Source organism: Nasonia vitripennis, chromosome 4 (assembly GCF_009193385.2).
Source record: "Nasonia vitripennis strain AsymCx chromosome 4, Nvit_psr_1.1, whole genome shotgun sequence".
Classification (NCBI taxonomy): Eukaryota; Metazoa; Arthropoda; class Insecta; order Hymenoptera; family Pteromalidae; genus Nasonia; species Nasonia vitripennis.
The window spans coordinates 29,895,996-29,916,763 of record NC_045760.1 but is presented as its reverse complement, the minus strand read 5'-3'; the positions used below and the strand labels follow the sequence as shown (position 1 = coordinate 29,916,763).

The 20,768-nt window shown below is 41.7% G+C and overlaps 4 protein-coding genes across 12 annotated transcripts in view; 1 reads left to right on the top strand and 3 right to left on the bottom strand.

Annotated features, from left to right (window-relative positions):
* LOC100123067 (probable phospholipid-transporting ATPase IM) overlaps positions 1–14,118 on the bottom strand; it is a 45,396-nt gene extending 31,278 nt beyond the window's left edge. For 2 of the 6 annotated variants that reach the window (XM_032599284.1, XM_032599286.1), the window contains exon 1: positions 1,357–1,702. The gene's annotated coding sequence lies outside the window, so the exon portion shown is untranslated. Of the gene's footprint in view, positions 1–1,356; positions 1,714–13,700 lie in introns of those variants that run through there. The other 4 variants (XM_032599285.1, XM_016989942.3, XM_016989943.3 and 1 more) reach the window with 4 other exon arrangements.
* Positions 14,118–16,684, top strand: Or59 (odorant receptor 59). Of its 2 annotated transcripts, NM_001190571.1 has the most exons (6): positions 14,971–15,306; positions 15,380–15,789; positions 15,861–15,960; positions 16,036–16,140; positions 16,228–16,386; positions 16,463–16,522. In NM_001190571.1, exons 1-6 carry the CDS (start codon positions 14,971–14,973, stop codon positions 16,520–16,522), a joined length of 1,170 nt encoding a protein of 389 aa, NP_001177500.1. The 2 variants fall into 2 exon arrangements, with proteins under 2 accessions (XP_031786136.1, NP_001177500.1); XM_031930276.2 differs by having other exon boundaries at positions 14,118–15,306; positions 16,228–16,684.
* Positions 16,683–20,654, bottom strand: LOC100123109 (speckle-type POZ protein). Of its 3 annotated transcripts, none has more exons than XM_016989944.3 (3): positions 20,448–20,654; positions 19,834–19,888; positions 16,683–19,670 (listed from the first exon to the last, which is right to left on the bottom strand). In XM_016989944.3, exon 3 carries the CDS (start codon positions 19,657–19,659, stop codon positions 18,694–18,696), a length of 966 nt encoding a protein of 321 aa, XP_016845433.1. In that variant the 5' UTR covers positions 19,660–19,670; positions 19,834–19,888; positions 20,448–20,654; the 3' UTR covers positions 16,683–18,693. The 3 variants fall into 3 exon arrangements, with proteins under 3 accessions (XP_016845433.1, XP_008214854.1, XP_003428195.1); XM_008216632.4 differs by lacking the exon at positions 20,448–20,654 and adding an exon at positions 20,074–20,148; XM_003428147.5 differs by lacking the exon at positions 20,448–20,654 and adding an exon at positions 20,037–20,145.
* LOC103317776 (speckle-type POZ protein) lies at positions 16,858–17,904 on the bottom strand. Its single transcript, XM_008216780.1, has one exon. The coding sequence runs from the start codon at positions 17,902–17,904 to the stop codon at positions 16,858–16,860; it is 1,047 nt and encodes a 348-aa protein (XP_008215002.1).
* Positions 20,655–20,768: the final 114 nt, after the last annotated feature.

Genomic DNA, 20,768 nt, shown 5'->3' with positions numbered 1-20,768 from the left:
GTCGATAAAGAGAAAATTTATAACGTCGTACGTGTACACATCAGCGTCGTCTCTCGAGGTTCACTGACCAGCGGCCGTTGCCCGATAAATCATCGATGCTAAAAACAGAAAACTTCTCTCTCTCTCTCTTTCTCTCTCTCCTCGCCGACTTGGTTTATATACACTTGACGGAAATAAAGGTGAAAAATGCACGTTTTAATCTCGAGCATATAATACACACCTGTTGACGAGCGTCGCGTCATTATTATCAGCCTCGATCGATCCGAAGCTTCGATTTTTTCCTTCAACCCGAGAGAACTTGGAATCTACCCATTGATACGGACGATGAAAAAACGAAATTTCCAATCGAATCGATTAATCCCATTGCTAAGAGCTTCTCAGACAAAGACTTTCAATTTCATCAAATGCCCTCCTTATTTATGTCCCCCGTCCGCACCCCATAAAGTCCCGTTGCCGCCGTCGCACTCGCCGATAAATCTCTCTCCACCACCGGCACGTATATATAGCTATAGACACACACACACACACACGCACACACACTCGTTATCGGATTTGAAATAGTCAGCGACGACGAGTTCAAGACATACCCCCCGCGAGTCGTTTTCGACCTTCAAACGAGCTGAAAGTGAAAGCGTCGAGGGAAAAAAAAAGAAACACACGGCTACATTAAGTGTACTAATATTCACTCAGTCGTGTGCGGTTGAAAAAGTTGCGCTTATTTATCGAGAGAACTTTGAAAAGTCGTAACGAGCTTTGTTTCGCAGCGAAGGGAAAGTTAAACGCGATATCGCGCGATCATCGGCTTGCTGATTGCGTTGAAAAATTCACGAGGGCTGAAAACGATAATAGAGCTCTCCAGAAGCTTCGAAGAAAAAAATGCTTCGATCTAAACGCGTAGCAGCACGTGACTGTGGGTATACACATGGACTTTCCGAGATGTCAAATTCGAACGTTTGTCGATGCGCGAAACGTGACGCCAGACGTAATCGTTGCGGATCTCTTTCTCTCTCTCTCTCTCTCTCGAGGCTGTTATTCCGAATTGTTTTGAACGACGCTTATTCGCCAGCGTGTGTGCAGTGCAGTGGAGAAAATGGCAGCGCTGTGTTTACCTATATGCCGAGTCGAGCGTAAAAAAGAGCCGTTGGAACGTGATGTCGAATGTGTTTTGAAAAGCCGAATTCGAACAAACGTATTAGTCACCCCGGTATTCCGGTCACGATTGCACTTTCCGGGTACGCGGATATGGCGAAGTGTCGGGTTGCATCGCGAATTTTTCGTGAAAAGCGCGGGAAATTCGTTTTCCTAACCTCGAATAACCGTGTGAATCTCTTCCACAAAAAATATCATTATACGCACTCTGATACACGTGAACACTCGGTGCTCGTTCCAGCCGGCGATTTCAGCACGCATTTATCTCTCCCAGCTGATGATATATACTGCCAAATTTCACATTCACTCTCCGATGCACAAGAAAAATCAATCAACTACCCGCACTCTCACAAAAGCACCATGTGTGTATAATACAGTGTATACACAGCGGAACACGTGGCGAGAATAGCCGCTAAAATCCAGAGTAGTATAATTAAGTATACATCTACTTATATGCGAGTATAAACGTCGAAGAGTCAAAAGAAACGGTAAAAAAACACGACGCGACACGAACACGCGAGGTATAACACGCTTAGCGTCGTTCGCGCGACTGACTGACTGACTGACTCGAATAGGAGGACGGCCGCGACGAGCCGGCTCTGACATGGTAGTGGTAATGCGAACGCGTATATGTGTATATATATATATATATATATATATATATATATATATATATATATATATATATATATATATATATATATATACGCTTATGCAGAGTGAGGAGCGCGCGCCGGTGGCAGCGGACGGCGGCACATCGGAGGATCGTGAGTTGATTGTTTTTTGAACTTACTGTTGCGGTGTTTTTGTGCTATATGGGAGAGAAGATTCTGGGTAAGTAACTCACCTGTAACATAAATATAAGAGTAAAATTAGCTCGTGGGAATGGCGGGAAGATGTGTAGAGAGGTTATATTATCAGTTTTAGATAAGAAACGTTATTTTTAATTCGATTTAACGATGGCATGCAGACAGACGCCGTGCAATATCTCGACCTTGAAGCCGACTGTTATGTAGTGTACGGAACACTCCCCTTTGATTCATAGAGTTTAGAAGTGTATACTGTAACGTAACGGGGAGTATAGTGAGCGGATATGGCTCTCCGAGTGACTCAATGCCCGTTCGTCTGTTATACTGTGTTAATCCTGGAAGAATATTGCATAATACGTAAACAAAGAAGTCCTACCCAGAAAATATCAAATTTCCATCTTACAGCAGCGTGTATAGTTTATAAAAAAAACTTAAAAAAAAAACGCACTCTCTCGTTTCTCCGGGCGTTTTCATTCGGAGAATTTGCGCTTGCACCAAGCGAAACGTGCCGAGAGCGATGTTTTTAATCAAGTGCACATACGATCGCCCGTATCTAATCTATTTCTCGTGTACACACACACACACACACGGCGATTTATACGTTCGCGCGGCGTCTCCGCGGAAAGTCTCGCGTCTTTGTGATTGAAAAGCTGCTGAAAATTCATCGGATGAATGAATTGAACCACTTCGTTCCGTCCTCCTTAGAATCGACCCACTTTTGTTTGACGAGATGATCACCGATTGACCCAAAAACTGTGTACAGGTGTAACGAGATCGTTATAAAGCCATTATAAAAGCCACAATAATCGAACACGCTCCAAACCTCTATTTTTCTAAAAAAAAAAGAACCAGTAAACATGTAGCCGATCGATCCCAAGCACGTTATAAACAGACCCACATACGATAATAAAATTCATCGCACACACACGGCAGCGACACTTTGAATCAACGGCGCGGAAAACTCCTGCAGCGTGACGAAGAGACATTTCGCAAGTATCGAGGTGAAATTGTTCCTCGGGGAATCCGGCGCTTCTTCTGCGACGCGAGAAGTTCGCTCTCGGTGTAAAACGCGGCCAATTACGAAACTCTGCCACCCCTCAAGTGATTTTTCTCGAAAATATTATCTTATTATCATTACCGAGACATTACCACGCGACGACTCGTCGTAATCCCATGACAGATCAGCCGTTACATTATAGGTGTGCGTCGAAGGTTTAAAAATACACACACACACGTAAATACAATCAAGTCTGCGTCTCACTAATAGATTCTCTCTCTCTCTCTCTCTTCCATCGATGTCGTCACTCGCGCCTAAGAAACAGCAGACGACGACTCCTGGAAATCGTCTATGAGCCAAGTACGCGCGCACTCGCTTCAATAGCCGCTCTATCGACGCGTCGGTACACGCGCACTCGATTTCGCCGGCCGGTGAGCTAATGCTCTACGCATACCGCGGACGCGCGCAATCTAATCGGTTGGGTATAGTGTAGTGAATTTTGATGTATGCGGACTATCGCTAGTAATGGATATAAGACTATATGCGCTGGTGGGGCTTATGGGAAGCAGAAATCGCTTGTGATGATGGCGGCTTCCGAGAATAAATTTTTTAATTTTTTTATTTTTGAGTGATCTACAAACAAAGCGTTTGAAGGCAACGTCACACACGCGTTTGACGTTTTAACGATGTTTGGTCGTTGCGAAAAAAAAAAAAATGCAAAACTGGCAACTGCCCCCTTTTCCGTATTCCGTACGCGCAAGAGCACCTTTGTTAAGGCTCGCCGTTTACTATTTATAATGTTGGAATTCCCTCGTTCGAAAATACAGAACCTCGAATCTTTTTCGCCTGGAAATTCGGTTACGCCCAACATTTTTCAAAAGTGCCCGTTATACACACCATCATCGCCTTAAAATAGGACTAGGCGTGACGCGATTTTTTGTACCAATGTACAACGTCCTTAACAAAACCGGAAGCTACTTCAGAGGGTCCAACGTACAGATCGATGATTGATAATAAAAAAGCACGAGACACATCGGCCACTTCGTGATGGCTTATTCGAGGTCGCGTGACGTCTTAATGAAGAATCCGTGTGTGCCGTTATACATGCATTGGCAGAGCACCGATCGCGATTTCGTTCCCTAAACAGTTATATATATACACACGCACACCTACGCCTATGGGTGTGTCTCCCGTCGAAGGGGGAGAAAAATGGACGAAGAAGAAGCGTCGATAGATTAGGGGACGGTAATTATAACGTATTTCATGTACCTTCGATTTATATTATAGGTGCGCCGTTGATAGACGACTTTGATTTTCTTGACCGACGGAAGATAAGCCTATGCCATCGCGTGAGCGCATTACGCTTCGTGAATTTCGAAAAATTTCGAGGGAAATCACAAAAACGTCATGTGGAACGAGGCATGTGTGTGTTTCGCTTTCGTTCCTCAGCCTTTTTGAAAGTATATACGTGATCTACTCGTCTGGCTTAGTGACCTTCATTTCGCGAGTCACCAGGAAACTAGACCGAAAATACATTGTGCAGTATCGTCGGATTAAGAATTAAAAAGCAATGAGTATGGCTCTCGTGGGCAGTGGAGCAATTGAAAGGAAACTGTATAAATATACACTCCAGGGAATCCAGCGGAGACCATTAATTTTTTTTTTTTTTCGGCAGGCTAGCTCTAGAGGCTATATAGCGCGGCTGCTAAAAATAAGAATGACAAGGTGAAGTTCCGACGCTCCGCGAACTTCTACAAAGGCACGCCTTATCCGCGATATTTATAAAAGAAGTGTATAAATTCCACATAATCACCTTATAAATAAAATATTCGCCCGTGATTTTGCGCTAGAAGCGGCTAAGAGCTAGACAAGCATCAGCGTTTAGCATTTCGTCAATGGGATGTCCCTATTAGTCTCTCTCTCTCTCTCTCTCTCTCTCTCTCTCTCTCTCTCTCTCTCTCTCTCTCTCTCTCTCCTGTCTCGCTCTCTGTTTACGTCATGTTTTACACGCGCGCGATATAAGATCCTAAGCGCGCTGTCAAACGGTTAATAAAGCCCGGCAGCGCTCTCGGCGGACCTAGATATGTATCCATTGTGCGCATAATAGAGACCTCATGCAGCAGCAGCTGACTTACTGACTGACTGACTGACTCCGATCTCGCACCCTTTGACTGTATCTATACATCGGCACACCGAGAGAGTCTCTTGCACAATCTAGAGACGACTGGCCTTGTTGAATAACGCGTGTGCTGAGAAATTATTAAGGGGGCTTCGGGATTCTGTTTTATCGACGGAGACTCAATTAAGTATGTTATTTGAGTTGTGTAACAGTTTACAAGGTGATTTCAGAGGTCAAGTAAAGTAGTTTATTTATGACAGAGATGGTTTAGGGTACGGTCGATAAAACAGTCTCAACCAAAAGCCCCCCTTTTTAAAAAACACATTTTTCTACGTTACGGCGCAACTCAAATCTTGTCTGGCCTCTGAAAAATGCCTATTCGTTTCTATTCGAGCCAATTGGCTACGTCTCTCCCTCTCGATCGGGCCTGGCGATTTTTATTGTCTCCGGCGCAATAGATTTACGTTGTAATCAATTGAAATCAATGGCTGGCGCTAGAGAGCGAATTGATCACTAACACTTAGATTATGTCACTTTGGCGCTAGTGGTTTACCAAAAGGCTAAATTCTGTCCTTACGCAACCATCGAGACGAGATCAACCTTGAAAAGTCAAATGGATCAATTAAAATCCAAGCACGTCTCGTAAAATCTTATATACGAGCAAATTTCTTTTAAGAGACTTCCTTGGGACGAATCGAGACACGAGGAAAATCTGTCTCACAATCGAGCGTCACCTAGTTAATTCATTGCGCTTCGTCTGGCGCACAGGCGTCAACTCAAATAGGTGAAAAGGTTGCGGTGCTGGTGTCGGAATGTTAGAAATCAAAACAGGATGCCTCGTTCCTCGCTAATAAAATTCTTCTTTTATTCTCGCGGAGGCGGAGGCAAAAAATTTTAATTTCACTGCAGTTCCCTACACCAAAAGCAAACATCGTAAACCTCTTCATTAATTTTTCACGCGATGATTCTAGGCTTGTGAGTTAACGTCTATTGGCACAAGACTCATTACATCCGAAGCATAAAAAAAAAAAAACAGGCTGCGCTACTACTATGGTAGCAAAAAAGGGAGTAAAAATAGGCGCATAATTGCCGCGCCGCGCGACAAGAAATTGCTTGCGCAAGCCTTTGCATAAGTTTTCAACAATGATAATCCGTGGGATAAATATACCAAGTAATGCGACACAATGGAGTATAGTCAGCGTAACGTCGCATATTCCGACAATAAAAAATCCAGCTATTATGTCTCTTAACAAACAATTAACTTCGCAAAAAGCTTCGTTCCAAATACAAGCTCAGAAATAAACACAGCTCGTGAATCGAAGAAAAGCTTCGACCTGAGGGTGAGCAGAAGCTTCGATAGAAGGCGCAGTGACCGAAAGGGTGAGGCCGGAGACGGAAAATGGGCGCGGTTCGCTTAGCTCACGTATCATTCCATTTAACTCGACGTTGCTGATGCTTCTAATCTCTCTCGCAGCTTTATACGAGCTTTTTCTCGGGCGATCTGATAAGGGAACAGGCGTCTCGTCCAGATTGGATGTGGCTGTCTTCTTGTGTGTATATGGTATAAGTTGTAAACAAATTGCTTCGAGAGGGTGTGTTGTGGTGTCGAGGACGAGAGAAAGCTGTAGATTTACGGCGGCCTCTTTTGCTAATTGAAAACACGGCTGTGCAGGTATGGAAAAAGTAGATCCGATAATTAGGAATAGAAGGTCTCGTGTGTCTGATGGGACTGATGCAGGCGGTGGTTATGCGTAGTGATCGGAGTCGTCGATTAACTTTGTTTACCTGATGAAGAATGCAATTTAATGACGTTGATGTACTCGTGGTTTGGAATTATTCTTTAATTGGATTGATTTGAAATCATATACTGATCCGTTTGGAGAGAAGTAGTTACGTTCTACCTTAAGGACAACCATAGAGGGACTCGTTCCTCTCGAAAACTGCGACGAGGGCAAATATTTACGCGCGATTCCAGTCCACGTGCACTCAGCGGACCATCTCTAAGTGTATTTTCACGCTTCGCCGCAGTCTGACAGTCCAGTCCACAGTCTATCTTTCATACGAGTTTCTACGTGCACATACACATTAAATTTCTACGATAAAGGGTTAAAAATAAGCATGACTGGTTATAAAAAAAGAGCCTGAAATTCGCGCTTCATTCGACCTTATCTTTTCGAACGACGAGTCGGAAGCTCCGCTCCGGACCATTAAAGCTCTCCTCGATAAGACACACACACACACACACACACACACTCGCGAGTGAATCAAAGAGTCTAGTATACGTATCCTCGGAAATACGATAAATTCGTCGTCGTTGTCTGCACAAGAAGCAACAATAACCGTAAAAAAAGAGAACCACGAAGGTCGCGCAAAAAAAGCACACGTGGGCGTGCATCTCTTGCGGCATTAATGAAAAGTATACACACACGTCGTTGTTTACGTAAGCGTCGCATCGTAAACTAGAAATCCATTTCCTAGAAAGCATCGAAGGGACCACGCCCGATTCTTTTTTTTTTCGCGCGGACTTTGCGTATTGGCCCATTTGATTTTCGTGTCGGCGTCGTCGGTCTATCTTTGATGGAAAGGGTCAGCAGCGGCGATAGTATAGCCGCGAACAAAGAGAAATGGGTGAGACTTGGCAATAAACGCGAGGAATTCTTCTTATTCTTCTCGGTTTAAAGTGAATTCGATCGGATATCTAGTGGTCGAGTTTCTGGGGCGAATAGCTCGGATGACAAGGAAGCCATTGTTCCGTGAGAGCAACTAGTGTCGTAGTCGAGTTGACAATTACTCGTCTGTACGAGTCGATACTGAGAAGTCGTTCCAGGACACGTTACAGGCTCGTTTTGGAAATACTTAAAATCCATAATAGCACTACAATAGGCCATCGATGCATAAAACTCGGCGTTTGTTCTCCGAAGAGCGTCGTTACATAATTTTCTCTCCGCGCGATAAAACTCGCCCGGAATGTTATAAGAACAAAGATTAATAATTAATAAAGGAATATTGCGAGAATTAACGTAGACGACAAAGGCTGATGCATCGACAAGGTCTACGGTGAATAAACAAATTATTCGAGAGAGAGAGAAAAAAGTAGCTTATACGCGATTCTTCGATGAAACAAGGGGGAACAATGTGTTTTACTATGAAATAATAATTCGATCATTTCGGCTGTTAGCTTTACAAAGAGCTGGTGCTCGCAGGCTCTGACCTATTTTCATTTGCATATCAAAACACGATTTGCTGCTTTTGTTCGAATCCGCAGAGGGATACGCTTGCTCTCTTTTGACGACTGTGTGTGTTTGTGAGGTAATTTTAGAAAGCGTTGTTTAAATCGCCTTCGCTGAGAATACAAGCGTATGCGACGCTTTATTGATGATTTGGAAACAAACGGAAAGTTGGAAGATTGATATTTGAAATTTGAATTTCGCGCCGAAAGTTCAATAATCATTATTCTAAAATTTATAAAAACATACACTTTCCATCAATAAATGAACCATCCATCCAGCGTTCGGTCGGTAAAACAGACTTAACCACTCCTAAAAATCTCAGCCCCCAAAAAGCTCAACGTACGTTTCATCCAAAGAATAAAGAGCAGGAAGTCGAAAGATTATTCGATCGTAGGGGGGAGTCAACCTTGCAAAGCGTATACATCGGCAGCACATGCGCACCTGGTATAAAGTTTTCGCGGATGACACGCGGGGCGACGTTAATGTTTCAGGACTTAGTCGCGGCGGCGTATATATATATATATATATATATATATATATAAATGCCCTTCATGGGCCTCCGCGACGTCGACGCACGATTCGTTGTTATAATGCGCACGTGGGCCGACTATATCTGAAAAAAAAAACATGCGCGCAGAGAACTACTATCTTCGTCGGGGGCCGAGCCGAGCAAATTTAAGGTTGCGCAGGTTAATCGACGCTGCGCCGTGAATTCGTCGCGGGGCTTTTTATTGCTTTTAATTGGAGGGAGTCTGACGTGTCGTTTTTTTTTTTTGTTCTAGATGAAAGAGGCTTGTTAGGGACTGAATATATTAATATGCTACAGTCGCTAGAGCATTGATGGTCTGGATAGTGCGAGAATTTTTAAGGCTTCGCTGATGCTCAGTGTCGATAAGTTATCGTATTCGCACTTACAATTTATTGACAGTTTCGCGGAATTAAGGTAAACGAGCTTTATTAATAATTGACGAAAAATATTCGTGTAAAATTATTCTGATTTTTTTTTTCTATGCAACAAAATCGAAACTGGTGAAAAAATTGCAGCATTTCACAAAAAAAAATTAAAAATCAACGAATTTCAAACTCCGAACCACCCTAGTACGTCGCACTGGCTAAAAAAAGCCACGACAAAACTCCTTCCATATTTAACCCGCTGATTATCCGCAAGCGATCCATCCGCAGCAGTGTCAGCCTTATTTTTTCTGCATAATCATGCAGAGCTCTGTGCGGGGGAGCGCGTGCAATTAAAAAAAGGCGGAAAAGCTCGCGACGCAAGAAAGTTTAATTGAACAGGAAAGCAAATCACGTCAGTTCGCCGCAATGCCGAGCCGCGAATAAGAATTATTAACGACAATCGCCCGCAAGGTCCTCCTATAGCACACACACACACACTAAGCGTAGCTCGATATACAGTCCAGAGTGACAAACCGGAACCACTGATGGCTCCGGACGAAAAATTAAGTTACTAAGTAGCCGTAAGCTTCACGGACACAAACACAGCATAGAGGGATAGAAGGACGGAACAAGAATATAGAAGAACAAGCTCTCTTTTGAAACCGCGGCGCTTTTTACACACACACACACACATAGGCGCCCGCGGCGGAACAAACAACCACTGCCATGGTCAAGGTCCCTCTTCGCGATTCGATCACGGAGTGAGCGAGCTTCCGGTGTCTCGTACACTCGGTTCTTGCTCCTAGTGTGAATATAGGATGCTTCGTTAACTTTCTTTTTTTTTTTTTTTTTGAGTTTCCTTCCTAAAGTTAAATACTGAATTCGTACAGGAAATATCATGCATAAGTCGACGAAAAGTTACGAAATAGACACTGACCTGCCCCGCGCGAGTTAATTTTTCACATGCGCGGTATCGATTTCAAACTGCGAGTAAGTCAAACGATTATACTTATAACTTGAATCAATAATACAAAATGTCAAAGATCAAGGTCGGCCCCGCTTAGTTAGTTAACCGAGCCGGAGATTCTATACGTGTGTGCTAAAAAAACTATACTTTTGTACACATGGACATCCTGATGTATATATAATACAATTGTACACAGCAGTGGTGCCTTACGTAAAAGGAAGAAGCACAGCTTCTCTACACACACCGACGACGCGCCTATAATTATTCAATCGCTCTCACGCACACGGCTCACGTTCTCTCGGCCTGTCACGATTGAAAAATCGGTTTTTCAAAAATAAGCTAAAAAAATTTATAAAAAAAAAAACAAAGTGTGTTCTCGTGATCCTCCGCCAAGAGTATAAGCTTACAAGGTGATACTCGGCTAGCTCGAGTTAACCCAGTATCGCGCTTCCGATTCATCAATTCATTCGGCTTTGGCCATTCGTTCTCTGCATAACACACACTGAAGCTCTATACCTTTAGAGGCTTCGCTCAATGGGAATCTCCGACATGTCACGACGACGCTATCCGCCATATACAACACAGCCTAGGCACGTTCTTACGCAATTTGCAAATGAATGGGCCGCTCGTTCTTCTTCCTAAAAATATTCTATGGAAAATATCGAATTTTTCCTTTGTTCCTATGCGCTAATTGCATCGATAAAAACATACACTCACTATTGCGCGCGCGCGTGTGTGTGTGTGTGTTTGACCAAGACTCATGATCATTACAGTCGCGTAGAAAACGTTTTATTAAGTGGCTTCATTAGAGAGCTTATTTGCGGATCGTTATAGAATTTTCGACCCTAATTGCTCGCGACATCGATCGATGATATTTTCGACGAAATAACAAAGAGCCCGCGTGTGTTGTACTTTTCAATTAGAGGAGCGTGAGTCCCGAGATGGTCGACCTGAATCTCGGCTGGTGTATCTTATAGCCTTACAAGACCCCGTGACTAGAGCTTTCGCGAGAATTTACGGTTCGCGCGCGCTTGCGCACACGAGGCAATTAGTCGACGGGGATGTAGCGTAGAAAAGGAAAAGGAAGAGACTTTGGGTCACTGCTGGGCTATATGCGAACAATGGAAGTTACTGCGCGAAATATTCGTCGCTCGATTTAGTTACATCGAGATATTATAGAAGCTCTTGACTTATGGGGATGTGTTCAAGTGAGATGATGGAAGAGCCTTGATAATTTTTGAAAAATGACGAATCGATGAAAAAAAGATTGATTGAAAAATAAATTACATATTTTTCCGTCTACGTGAATAGGCGATTATAAAGAAACCGGTATAAATATAATAATCTCATAAACGGCGTACACTGCAAGGATGTCATTGTACACGATTCTCTATAGAAATTCCTGTCGGAGCTTATCGTTATCATCGCGTTTTTTTCGACTGAAGGGCCACGACCAGCCTTTCACATCAATGGCTTCTTTCTCGGCTGTCCAGAGCTGCAGTGTAATATGCAGTGCGATAAAGCAAGGCGTTTTAGCGAGGAAGTTTGTTCACTTGGTTAGCGATGCTGACGCTTTTGCGTAAAAGGATTAACCCGCGTTAATTTGTGCCGCGTATCCTTGGGGAATTTTTTTTTTTTTTTCTCAAGGTGTTGGACGTTGTTTAGAGGCTTGTGGAAAAGTCGCGTTGATATTTTTTATCACGCGTAATTTTGTTTGTACATCGCGACGCGACTTATATTATGTTAATACACTCGTCAAAGAGAGATAGACAAGTCGATCGTTATTTCGATTACACGCGTGTGCTGAAGGAGCAGCGAACGTTGACGTGATCGAGGGGGCTTTTTACGGGTTCCTTTGCACTGGGGCACACGTGCGCGCGTTTGAATGGGGTGTGTCGACTTTTTGATTTGGCACTTGAAAAGATCGTCGTTTATTGCGTGGATTATTTTTATTTCAATAAATTTAAATAATATACGTTTTCGCACGTTCCACTTTGTATTCCGTGCAATGAACATTTCTCCTATTTTAAAAACCATAAAAATTTTTATCTTCGAAGACCTCTCTTTAAAAAATCCATTTTTACCGTCATTCAACATAAAGAAAACATATATTCACGGCCACGCACGCGACGCTTAACTTGTTCACCTCGCTTTGCAAATTTATTCCGAAAGTTAAAACAAATTCAAGAAAGACAGCAGCAATAAACGCCATCAATCGAGCGTGAAAACAACGTCGGTAAAACAGAAAGCGAACACCCCCGCATTCGCGCTCGATATAAATCTTGCACATCGCAGAACGCATTCGCCGGACGAAATATCGACCGCAATAATAGCCTGCGCTAAAGCTTCAGCAACAATTATAAACCCCCGCGAAATCGGCACCTTCATCCACACGACCCGCAAAACGGTATAGCGGCAGCAGCGCGCGTCATCGCTATATTTATTACTTGCTCTCTATTATTCAATCCTCCGCCGATCTATTCGGATTTCCCGAATTTAGGGCCGTTGCCCGAGCTTCGTTTAAATTAACCGCGGGAAATGCCTTTCTTTGCGGATTTTTATTCTTCTTTTTCGAGGATTGACGCAAGACGTAAAATTTTTTTTTCACGATTTTGTGCACGATGAGCTTCGCTGAAATATAGGCTATAGCGATAGTAGATAATGGTTGATTGATCTCACGATTTTTTTTAGACTTATCGTGTATACTACCGAACGTCGTGAATCACCCGGTACTATTAGTCATTCCGGTGATTATTGCGACGAATTTCAATAATTAGATAAAATTAATGTAACGCTCTTCTAACGATAAAAAAAAAACGGACGAACCTAGTAAATATTTCACTTCGTTGTTCTAGAATTTCTCAGAAGATTCCCGCTCTTACGTCAACAACAACTTTTTCCAACGACGCGCCTCTCGACTTTCCTCCGCGAATTAAAATATTCATGCCTCGGCGCTATCTAAATCAATCGTAGAAAATCGATTAAAATCCTGTACGCGGAATCTGCAAGTCAAACCGCGATCGAAATAGCCGTCAGTCCGCTAACTCATTTGCACATCACCGATCCGAGAAGAAATCGGCAAATAACAATAGACAAACAGCCTCGAGCCTACGACACAGACGCGGATATCCCGTGGCAGTAGCGGCAGCGCCGAAAAAACCTGTTGCTTCGGATAATGCACTCTCTCTCTCTCTCTCTCTCTCTCCCTCTACACAGCCGCTCTCGACCCCTTCTCTCGAGCGCGGCAACATCAGCAGCAGCGAAGCAGAGAAGTGACTCGCTCCTCCGCTAGAAATGTATAACCTACACCGAGAAAAACGTTCCCGAGGTTTTTGTGCAGCTGGAGAGAAGGAAACGATCGGTTTAAGAATCGTACGTAGTATACCGTTCCCATGCCAGAGGAGAACGACCAGTCGGTTGCGAAATCGTCGATCGGATAGCCCGTATAGGTGTATACGCGCGCACAAAAAAAAAAAAAAAAAAAAAGTCTTGCAGGTTCGACCGGTGGTAAGTATATAAACGTTTAGGTACTCACCGCGTTGAGTAGCGGCGACTAGTACACTCCGTTGACAGCACTAACGGCGGCGATGCACTCGTGATGATGACGATGGCCGCGAACGACATAACCAGCGTTGCAAGGCGATACACCAGCCATATTGTTTATTATACTCAAACTGCACACGGGGAACGCACTATTCCGCTGCTGCTGTAATACTGTACACAAGCGCGTGCCGACGAGACTGTCTGACTCGCCGCTCTATACTCCCGCGGCGGTAAAATATAAAGGATTCTATGTAACGCACTCTTACTCGCGTTTCCTCGTATACATAGTCTATGTACTCTGCTATAGGCACGTATACGATACGTATAGTACAACCTGCGCGCGCGCACCACGACTGTATACTCTCTCGACGAGACGCTGCGAGCTGTCTCTGTCTTTCTGCTGTTCGAGTGCAGATGTACTCAACTGGCCGCGTGCGCTTGCTCCCGCCGCCCAACGACCTGTCGTTCTCCCTCTCTCTTCTCGTCGGGAGCGAGAGAGACATGTGCGCGAAAGCTCTGAATGAGAAAGGTTGCCGCGGCGACATCGCGCGGCGGTGCACCGAAGCTCTATGCAATGGCTGCGTCGGTTAGGGGAATCCCCGATATGCTTGCAGTTTGGTTTTGGAAGGCGCGTCGGTAAGGCAGTTATTCATTGGTGGCGGTATCGATGTGGATCAAACTAATTGAAAACTGAATCAGTAATATAACTCTTTCTTGAAAATCGCTCAAATATATTATAAACTATGTACAGACTCAGGGTCATCTATGACTACTGTATTCACACGACCTCTGCGATCAAATTGTTCAGTCTGCAATTAAAGGATCATTAAAATAATCCTTATAGTAAGTCTGTACACACGTGGCAAGACATGTCTACTATATTTGCTAATCAATTTATGCGGATCTTTTTAAAATAGAAAATTAGTTAAAAACTTGAAAAAAATCCCCGATTTTTCTCATGGTATCCTATCTGATGTTTACCGATTAGAGACGGGCGATCGAATTAAAATATTTGCCCCGGCCGATGTACAATTAATTTGAATAACGTGTAATATATTTTTAGGATATGATAACGCGTTTTCTTTGTTAGAACAGAACTACATGTGTAATATTAGGTCTGCTCATTGCGATAACCCATGAGGCCTGAATCAAACATTCATTAATGAACGTAATTACCTTATGAAATTATACGTCGACGGAAGGTAAGATGAGTTTTCGCACTGAAAACCTTTTAGTATCAGAAGTACATTTAGCAATAGACAATGTCGCGAAATTTATATCACGATGCTAAAATCAAATGTAAAATGAACGTTATAACGTACTTGCTGAAATGTTTGAACTTTTTAAGATTCATGGGAAAGATTTACGCGGTCTGGCCTTTGAAGACCGATGACAACATTCGTTGGAGATTTGTTTACGAGTGCTTGTGGTGGTTTTACTTTTTGAATTACTTGGTCGCGGCGAGTTTTACACTGAATACCTGTGGCCATGCGAGCGACGATATTACCATCGCTTCCTTTTCGTGGCTGGAATTCGTATCGATGGTGGAATCCATCATCATTTTGATAAACTATAAATGCTATCACGTGACGTTACAGGTTTGAACGACTTTTCTTTTCAATTAATTTTTGGTCTACAGTATGACAAGATTTTAAAAAACTTTTATCTCAGTTATTACTAACCGAAGTAGAAGACTACCTAACACTCGCTGATGAGAAGAAGCAATGGGTTCTCAAAGAGAAAGCCAGTATATTCGCAGTGATGATGTGTATCATCACTTTTTTGTACTTCGTACTGGTGGTGCTGTACTTTACAAACCCTGCGATAACTGCGTGGGAGACTTTTTTGACGACGTCTTATTATCCACCGGCAATCAGATCACCTGTGATGGACGTTTTTTTATTTTCTAATCAACTCATCGTCATGTGTCACACCAGCGTCATCGTCAATCTCGACGCGATGGTTGTTCTACTGATATACATATGCTCGGTTCGCTTAAAAGTTTTGGCAGCCGATTTAGAGAGCGTCAACGACGATGAAGAACTGAAGCAACGGATTCGTGAGCATCAACATATTTTATGGTATTCAATTTTGATTAGTGGTGTATTAGCTCGATTCAATATTGAAATCATACCTAATATCGTGAAAATAGTTTGGCGAAAAAGACCAACATCGCCGTTAGACTAGTCGTATCGAAGACAGTAATTTGCTTCATCAGCTACACTGTTGGAGCTGGACTGCAACTCGTCAACGTAAGCTAATGCATAAATAATAATTTAAAATATGCCTTGTCTATTGTACTAATCAATTGATCTTTTATTTATTAGCCTACAGCGACAGTTGCGTCTCTCCAAAGATTTGGCATTGTTCTTTTGATAAACTACGTGAGGCTCATTATGAACGCCACAAGTGCTGATGAACTATTGACAGTTGTGAGTCTAATTAGACAGTTATCGATTTACATGAATAATAGACTTTTTCTGGCTGCACATGATCAAATTTCTCGCTTTGTTCATTAGAGCAGAAACGTCGGATTGTCTATTTATTCTACAGACTGGTATGGAGAATCTAAAATTGTAACATCATCGAAATTCATAGTGATGTTGAGGTGCCAAAAACTTGTGAGGATACACGTTGATGGGGTCATGCCGGCACTCACGTTGACATTTATTACGGGCGTAAGTTTGACCATGAATTTTTTAATAAGATTTACGTTCGTATTGTTTTTAATCTTTTGCGTGATGAGTAATGCAGATAATATCCACGTCGATATCTTATTATACCACACTCAGAGCTGTCACAAGACAAAATTGAACGTGGCTGCTAATCGCAATTTGTTGTGGTAGATAACTTTACATATTGCATAAAATGAGGGCTACAATAACGATTGTGCATAATATGCACTTTACACAAGATGGGTTACACTGGTTTGAGACTCGTACATATCTAGGTACCCAATAATAAGATAAACGTATACTTTTATTTATTTATTTACATATACAAAATTTTCAGAAAAAAAGTATGTTAAAAACCAAATAATTAATAACTATAATAAAGCAATGTTACGCATACAGTAAAATTACGCTTTAATTTTTCTTCCTTGCCAAGCAACCAAATTTTTTTGAAAATAAATTTAGTTGCTTTCTGCATTATTCATGTGTGTCGTCTATCTCTTCTATTTTTTTCGCCAAACACCGAAATACTTGACGAACAATGTCATCAGGCACCGAATCAAATTCTGGTTTATCACTGATATCACTAGCATTTTTAAAGATGAACATAATCACTTCCTGCTTCAACTGATTCATGTGGAGCTTGTCGGCGAGATGGAGACAGCCGACGAAGTTTTCCAGGCTCAAGTTTTCTCCCATCGTCTTCTCGCACATTTTCTTCAAACTATCGACTGCGTATTGATCTGCTGCGATTGCAAGTTCATCGACTATTGCAACAATGTTATTGACCTTTTCGGTATAAATGAAACGGATCAGTTCCACGAGAACGTCGTACTTCATATCCTCTATTTCTACGGTATTCTTTTGCTTCTCCTTCATGTCGATGTCAAACATGGCGGCAAATACTGAATTTCTTTTTGCTAGTATACACTTATGAGCTTTTAAGGTTTTTCCTTCCGCCACAAGAGTTACATCGCTATATTTGTCATCGTTAAATAGTGCAGAGAGAGTCTCTACAATATCATTTTCTCTCTTCCCAACTTCTAAGTTTTCGGGCTTCTGGAGGTTTGTTTTATTATTATTAACCGTTATTTCAAGCTCAACTGTCAATTTATCATCATTTAGCATATCATTTACTGAATCAAATGTAAAATTTCGGAAATAAAATTGAGCAGATGTCGATATTTGCTCAAAATCAGGAAAGGTCTTTCCTAATTTTGAAACACCAATTTTCTTATCTAGTAGGTTCTGATTCACTACCACTTCACCTTTATTATTGAAAATTTTCAAATGAACCTCATTTTCAACCCCTAAACCAAATAGAACTAGACTTAAATAATTTTCACTTTTATCTTTACAGTAAAAAGTAATTAGCATACATCTAATATCGCGATCGATTCCAAAATTTGGCCTGAAGGCTGGCGACTGAAAATAAATTTCATTTTCCATGTGTCTTCTGTAAAAATGTTCGATCTCCCATTTCAATGTGTACGAAGTAACGTAAAATTGCTCAACTTCTGACATTTTTCTCGCAATATAAAATATAAACTTTACTGAACAAAAATTAGCGTATACGTGGATTTCTGTATTTACCTACAATTGGGTCAACATTGTATGAGTTAATTGTAAATACCCGATGTTGATATTTGTATTCATAACCATGTACAATTTTATTGCATACGGTTAATTTGTATTCATTTATATAATTATTTCAAGTCTGCTAGCTTTGCAACAATTATAAGGCATATAATGTTCGTAATGTTCTCTCTTATTGCAGTTTTTGACTCCTACTATAAAGATAAAGGTTAACTCAGCAAAACTACACGATTCTCTTATTCTTATCTAAAAAATGTGGTAAGTAAAGGCTTCTTCTCATGGCTGCGAAAGTTGCGAAAGTGAAAATCCACGGCGACGAAATGCGCACGTGCACAATATACGTAGTTTGAAAGTTCAAAAATCAGTCCGATTACTTGTTAGATTGTCAGAAATTCTAAGCAGAACATTAATAAGTATACCTATAATATTATTGTATAGACTGATACATAATTGAAATGTCGATCACTGTATTATTTTTCAACATACGATAGAATATAATAATATCAACATCATCCAGGTCATTTACAACTACTCCCGTCACAAAAAATCATCAAGCAACCACTTCAAAAACCTTACAACATTCTCCAAACCGATCGAGGTCCATTTACTGCTCATAAATTAACGTTTATACTTATAACGTTCATGTAACAAATCGACCGTCGAATATAAAAATATAAAAAAGCAGAGCACGCTCGAAGCAATGCTAAAGAAAATTTACTATTTGTACCTCTTAGCCAAGCAACGAAATACTTTGCGCACAATGTCATCGGACAACAAATCGAATTCCGGTTTTTCGCTCACATCACTGGCATTCTCGAGCACAAGTTCGATCGCCTCCGCCTTCAACTCGTCCATGCGGAGTCTGTCGGCGAGTTGAAGACAACCGATGACGTTGTCGATGCTCAAATTCGTTCTCATTATTCTCTCGCACATTTTCTTCAGACCGTCGAGTGCGTATTTCTCCGCTGCTATTGCCAGTTGGTCGACTATCGCGACGATGTTGTTAACCCTTCCGGAGTAGATGAAACGAATCAGTTCCACGAGAACGTCGTACTTCACGTCGTCGATTTCCACTGGTTGTCCCTGCTTCTCCTTCATGTCGGTGTCGAACATCGTCGCAAACACCGAGCTTCTCTTCGCCAGTATACACTTGTGAGCTTTCAAGGTTTTACCTTCGGCTACGAGTGACACATCGCTGAATTTGTCGTCGCTGAGAAGAGCCTCGTAGTCGTCGACGACGTCTCCTTTTTCCTCGGTTTCGTTATCCGTCTCCGTTATTTCAAACTCGATCGTCAGTTTGTCGTCGTTCAGTACGTCGTTCGCAGGGTTTACTACGAAATCTAGGGCGATGAATTTGACGCGGCCCCAACGAGTGTACCTCGAGCCGTGTGCATCTAACGTCTGGTCTACCACGAGTTTGCCTTTGTTGGTGAAAATTTTAAAACTCACGACTACTTTGATCTCAAAATTCGCGAGTAAGAGTATGGACAGACAATCTTTGTAATCTTTTTTTTCGCAGTACAGAGAACATCCGATATCGCTGATGACGCTGATGTTTGTCCTGAATTTTGGTGATTTTAGAACGTCCCCGTCTTTCTTACATCTTGAGCTGAAACTATCGATCTCCCACTTGAATTTACATGACTTGATGGCCTTGATAGTTCCAACATCTCCTGAAGCCATTTTTCAGCGATCTATAAGAAAAAACGATATAATTACATTACAAATTACAGTCAAGTTTTAGTAGGTCGTTCCCTTAATTATTTAGTTCGCTGCTTTAAAATAGATTAACTTGATTAGTTGAGGCACAAAGGAAAAATTTTCTAAAAACGGTGCAGTTTTAAATACTTCCTATACCTGGTGTCAAAAGGGCTGCGGAATGTTCGTGCACGTTACCAAATTCTGCGTTTTCCTGAAATTAAAAAAAAAAGTATTATACTTATTTAAAACTTAAGAGAGGGAGTAAAATAAAGTATTGAATTATTTCAAATCTCGTATAGTCTTATATTAAAGAACGGAATAATACGTTACAAAATTGTTTTAAAATATTTAAATATTACTTTTGTACGAATTTAATTCTTCTCCTTTGTTACGCACTTTTTCATCAAAATGATGTAAATGAAGGTTAACTCGGCAAAACTACGCATAGGATATTTTTTTTATCAATTCTCTTATATATTCTTATCAGAAATGGTGTAAAGGCTCGTTTTTATGACAGCGATATTTTGCGATTTTCGCGCTGAGAAGAACGCGCATGCGCATGGTTAAATTGAAAGTTATTGTTATGTTGATTTTCGCCACCCTTTTAAGAAATATTTTGTTTTAAGAGACGAACGCGCTCAAACTACTGTACACAAGACAGTAGTTGAGGAATAAGAGATAAGAATATCATCGAATCTATCTCGTCTCCGTCTCTCCGAAATGTATGTTTTTTTTTTCATCGTTGAATGATAAAATTTTCAAACTCTTACCTAAAACACACAGCGATTCACAAATATATTATTTTTGGGCTTCAATATTCAATTTTTCTCCACCATGAGGATGATTCATTTCTCTCACTCAGAATATATCGTTAACAATCTCAAAATCAATCTCGTGCTCCAAAATGCCTTCTAAAAAACTCTCCAAATACTACTTGGCTCTCGGCCGATCTCTGGCAGACTTATACGCTCGAGCGGCACACGACGTCGGCTCTCCCCCCTCCTTGTGCACTGGTGAATCGTCCAGTATAACGGGACTCGTTGACTAAAAGTGCAAGTGTGGGAGCTGCACGTGCGCTTAACTCACCGGCG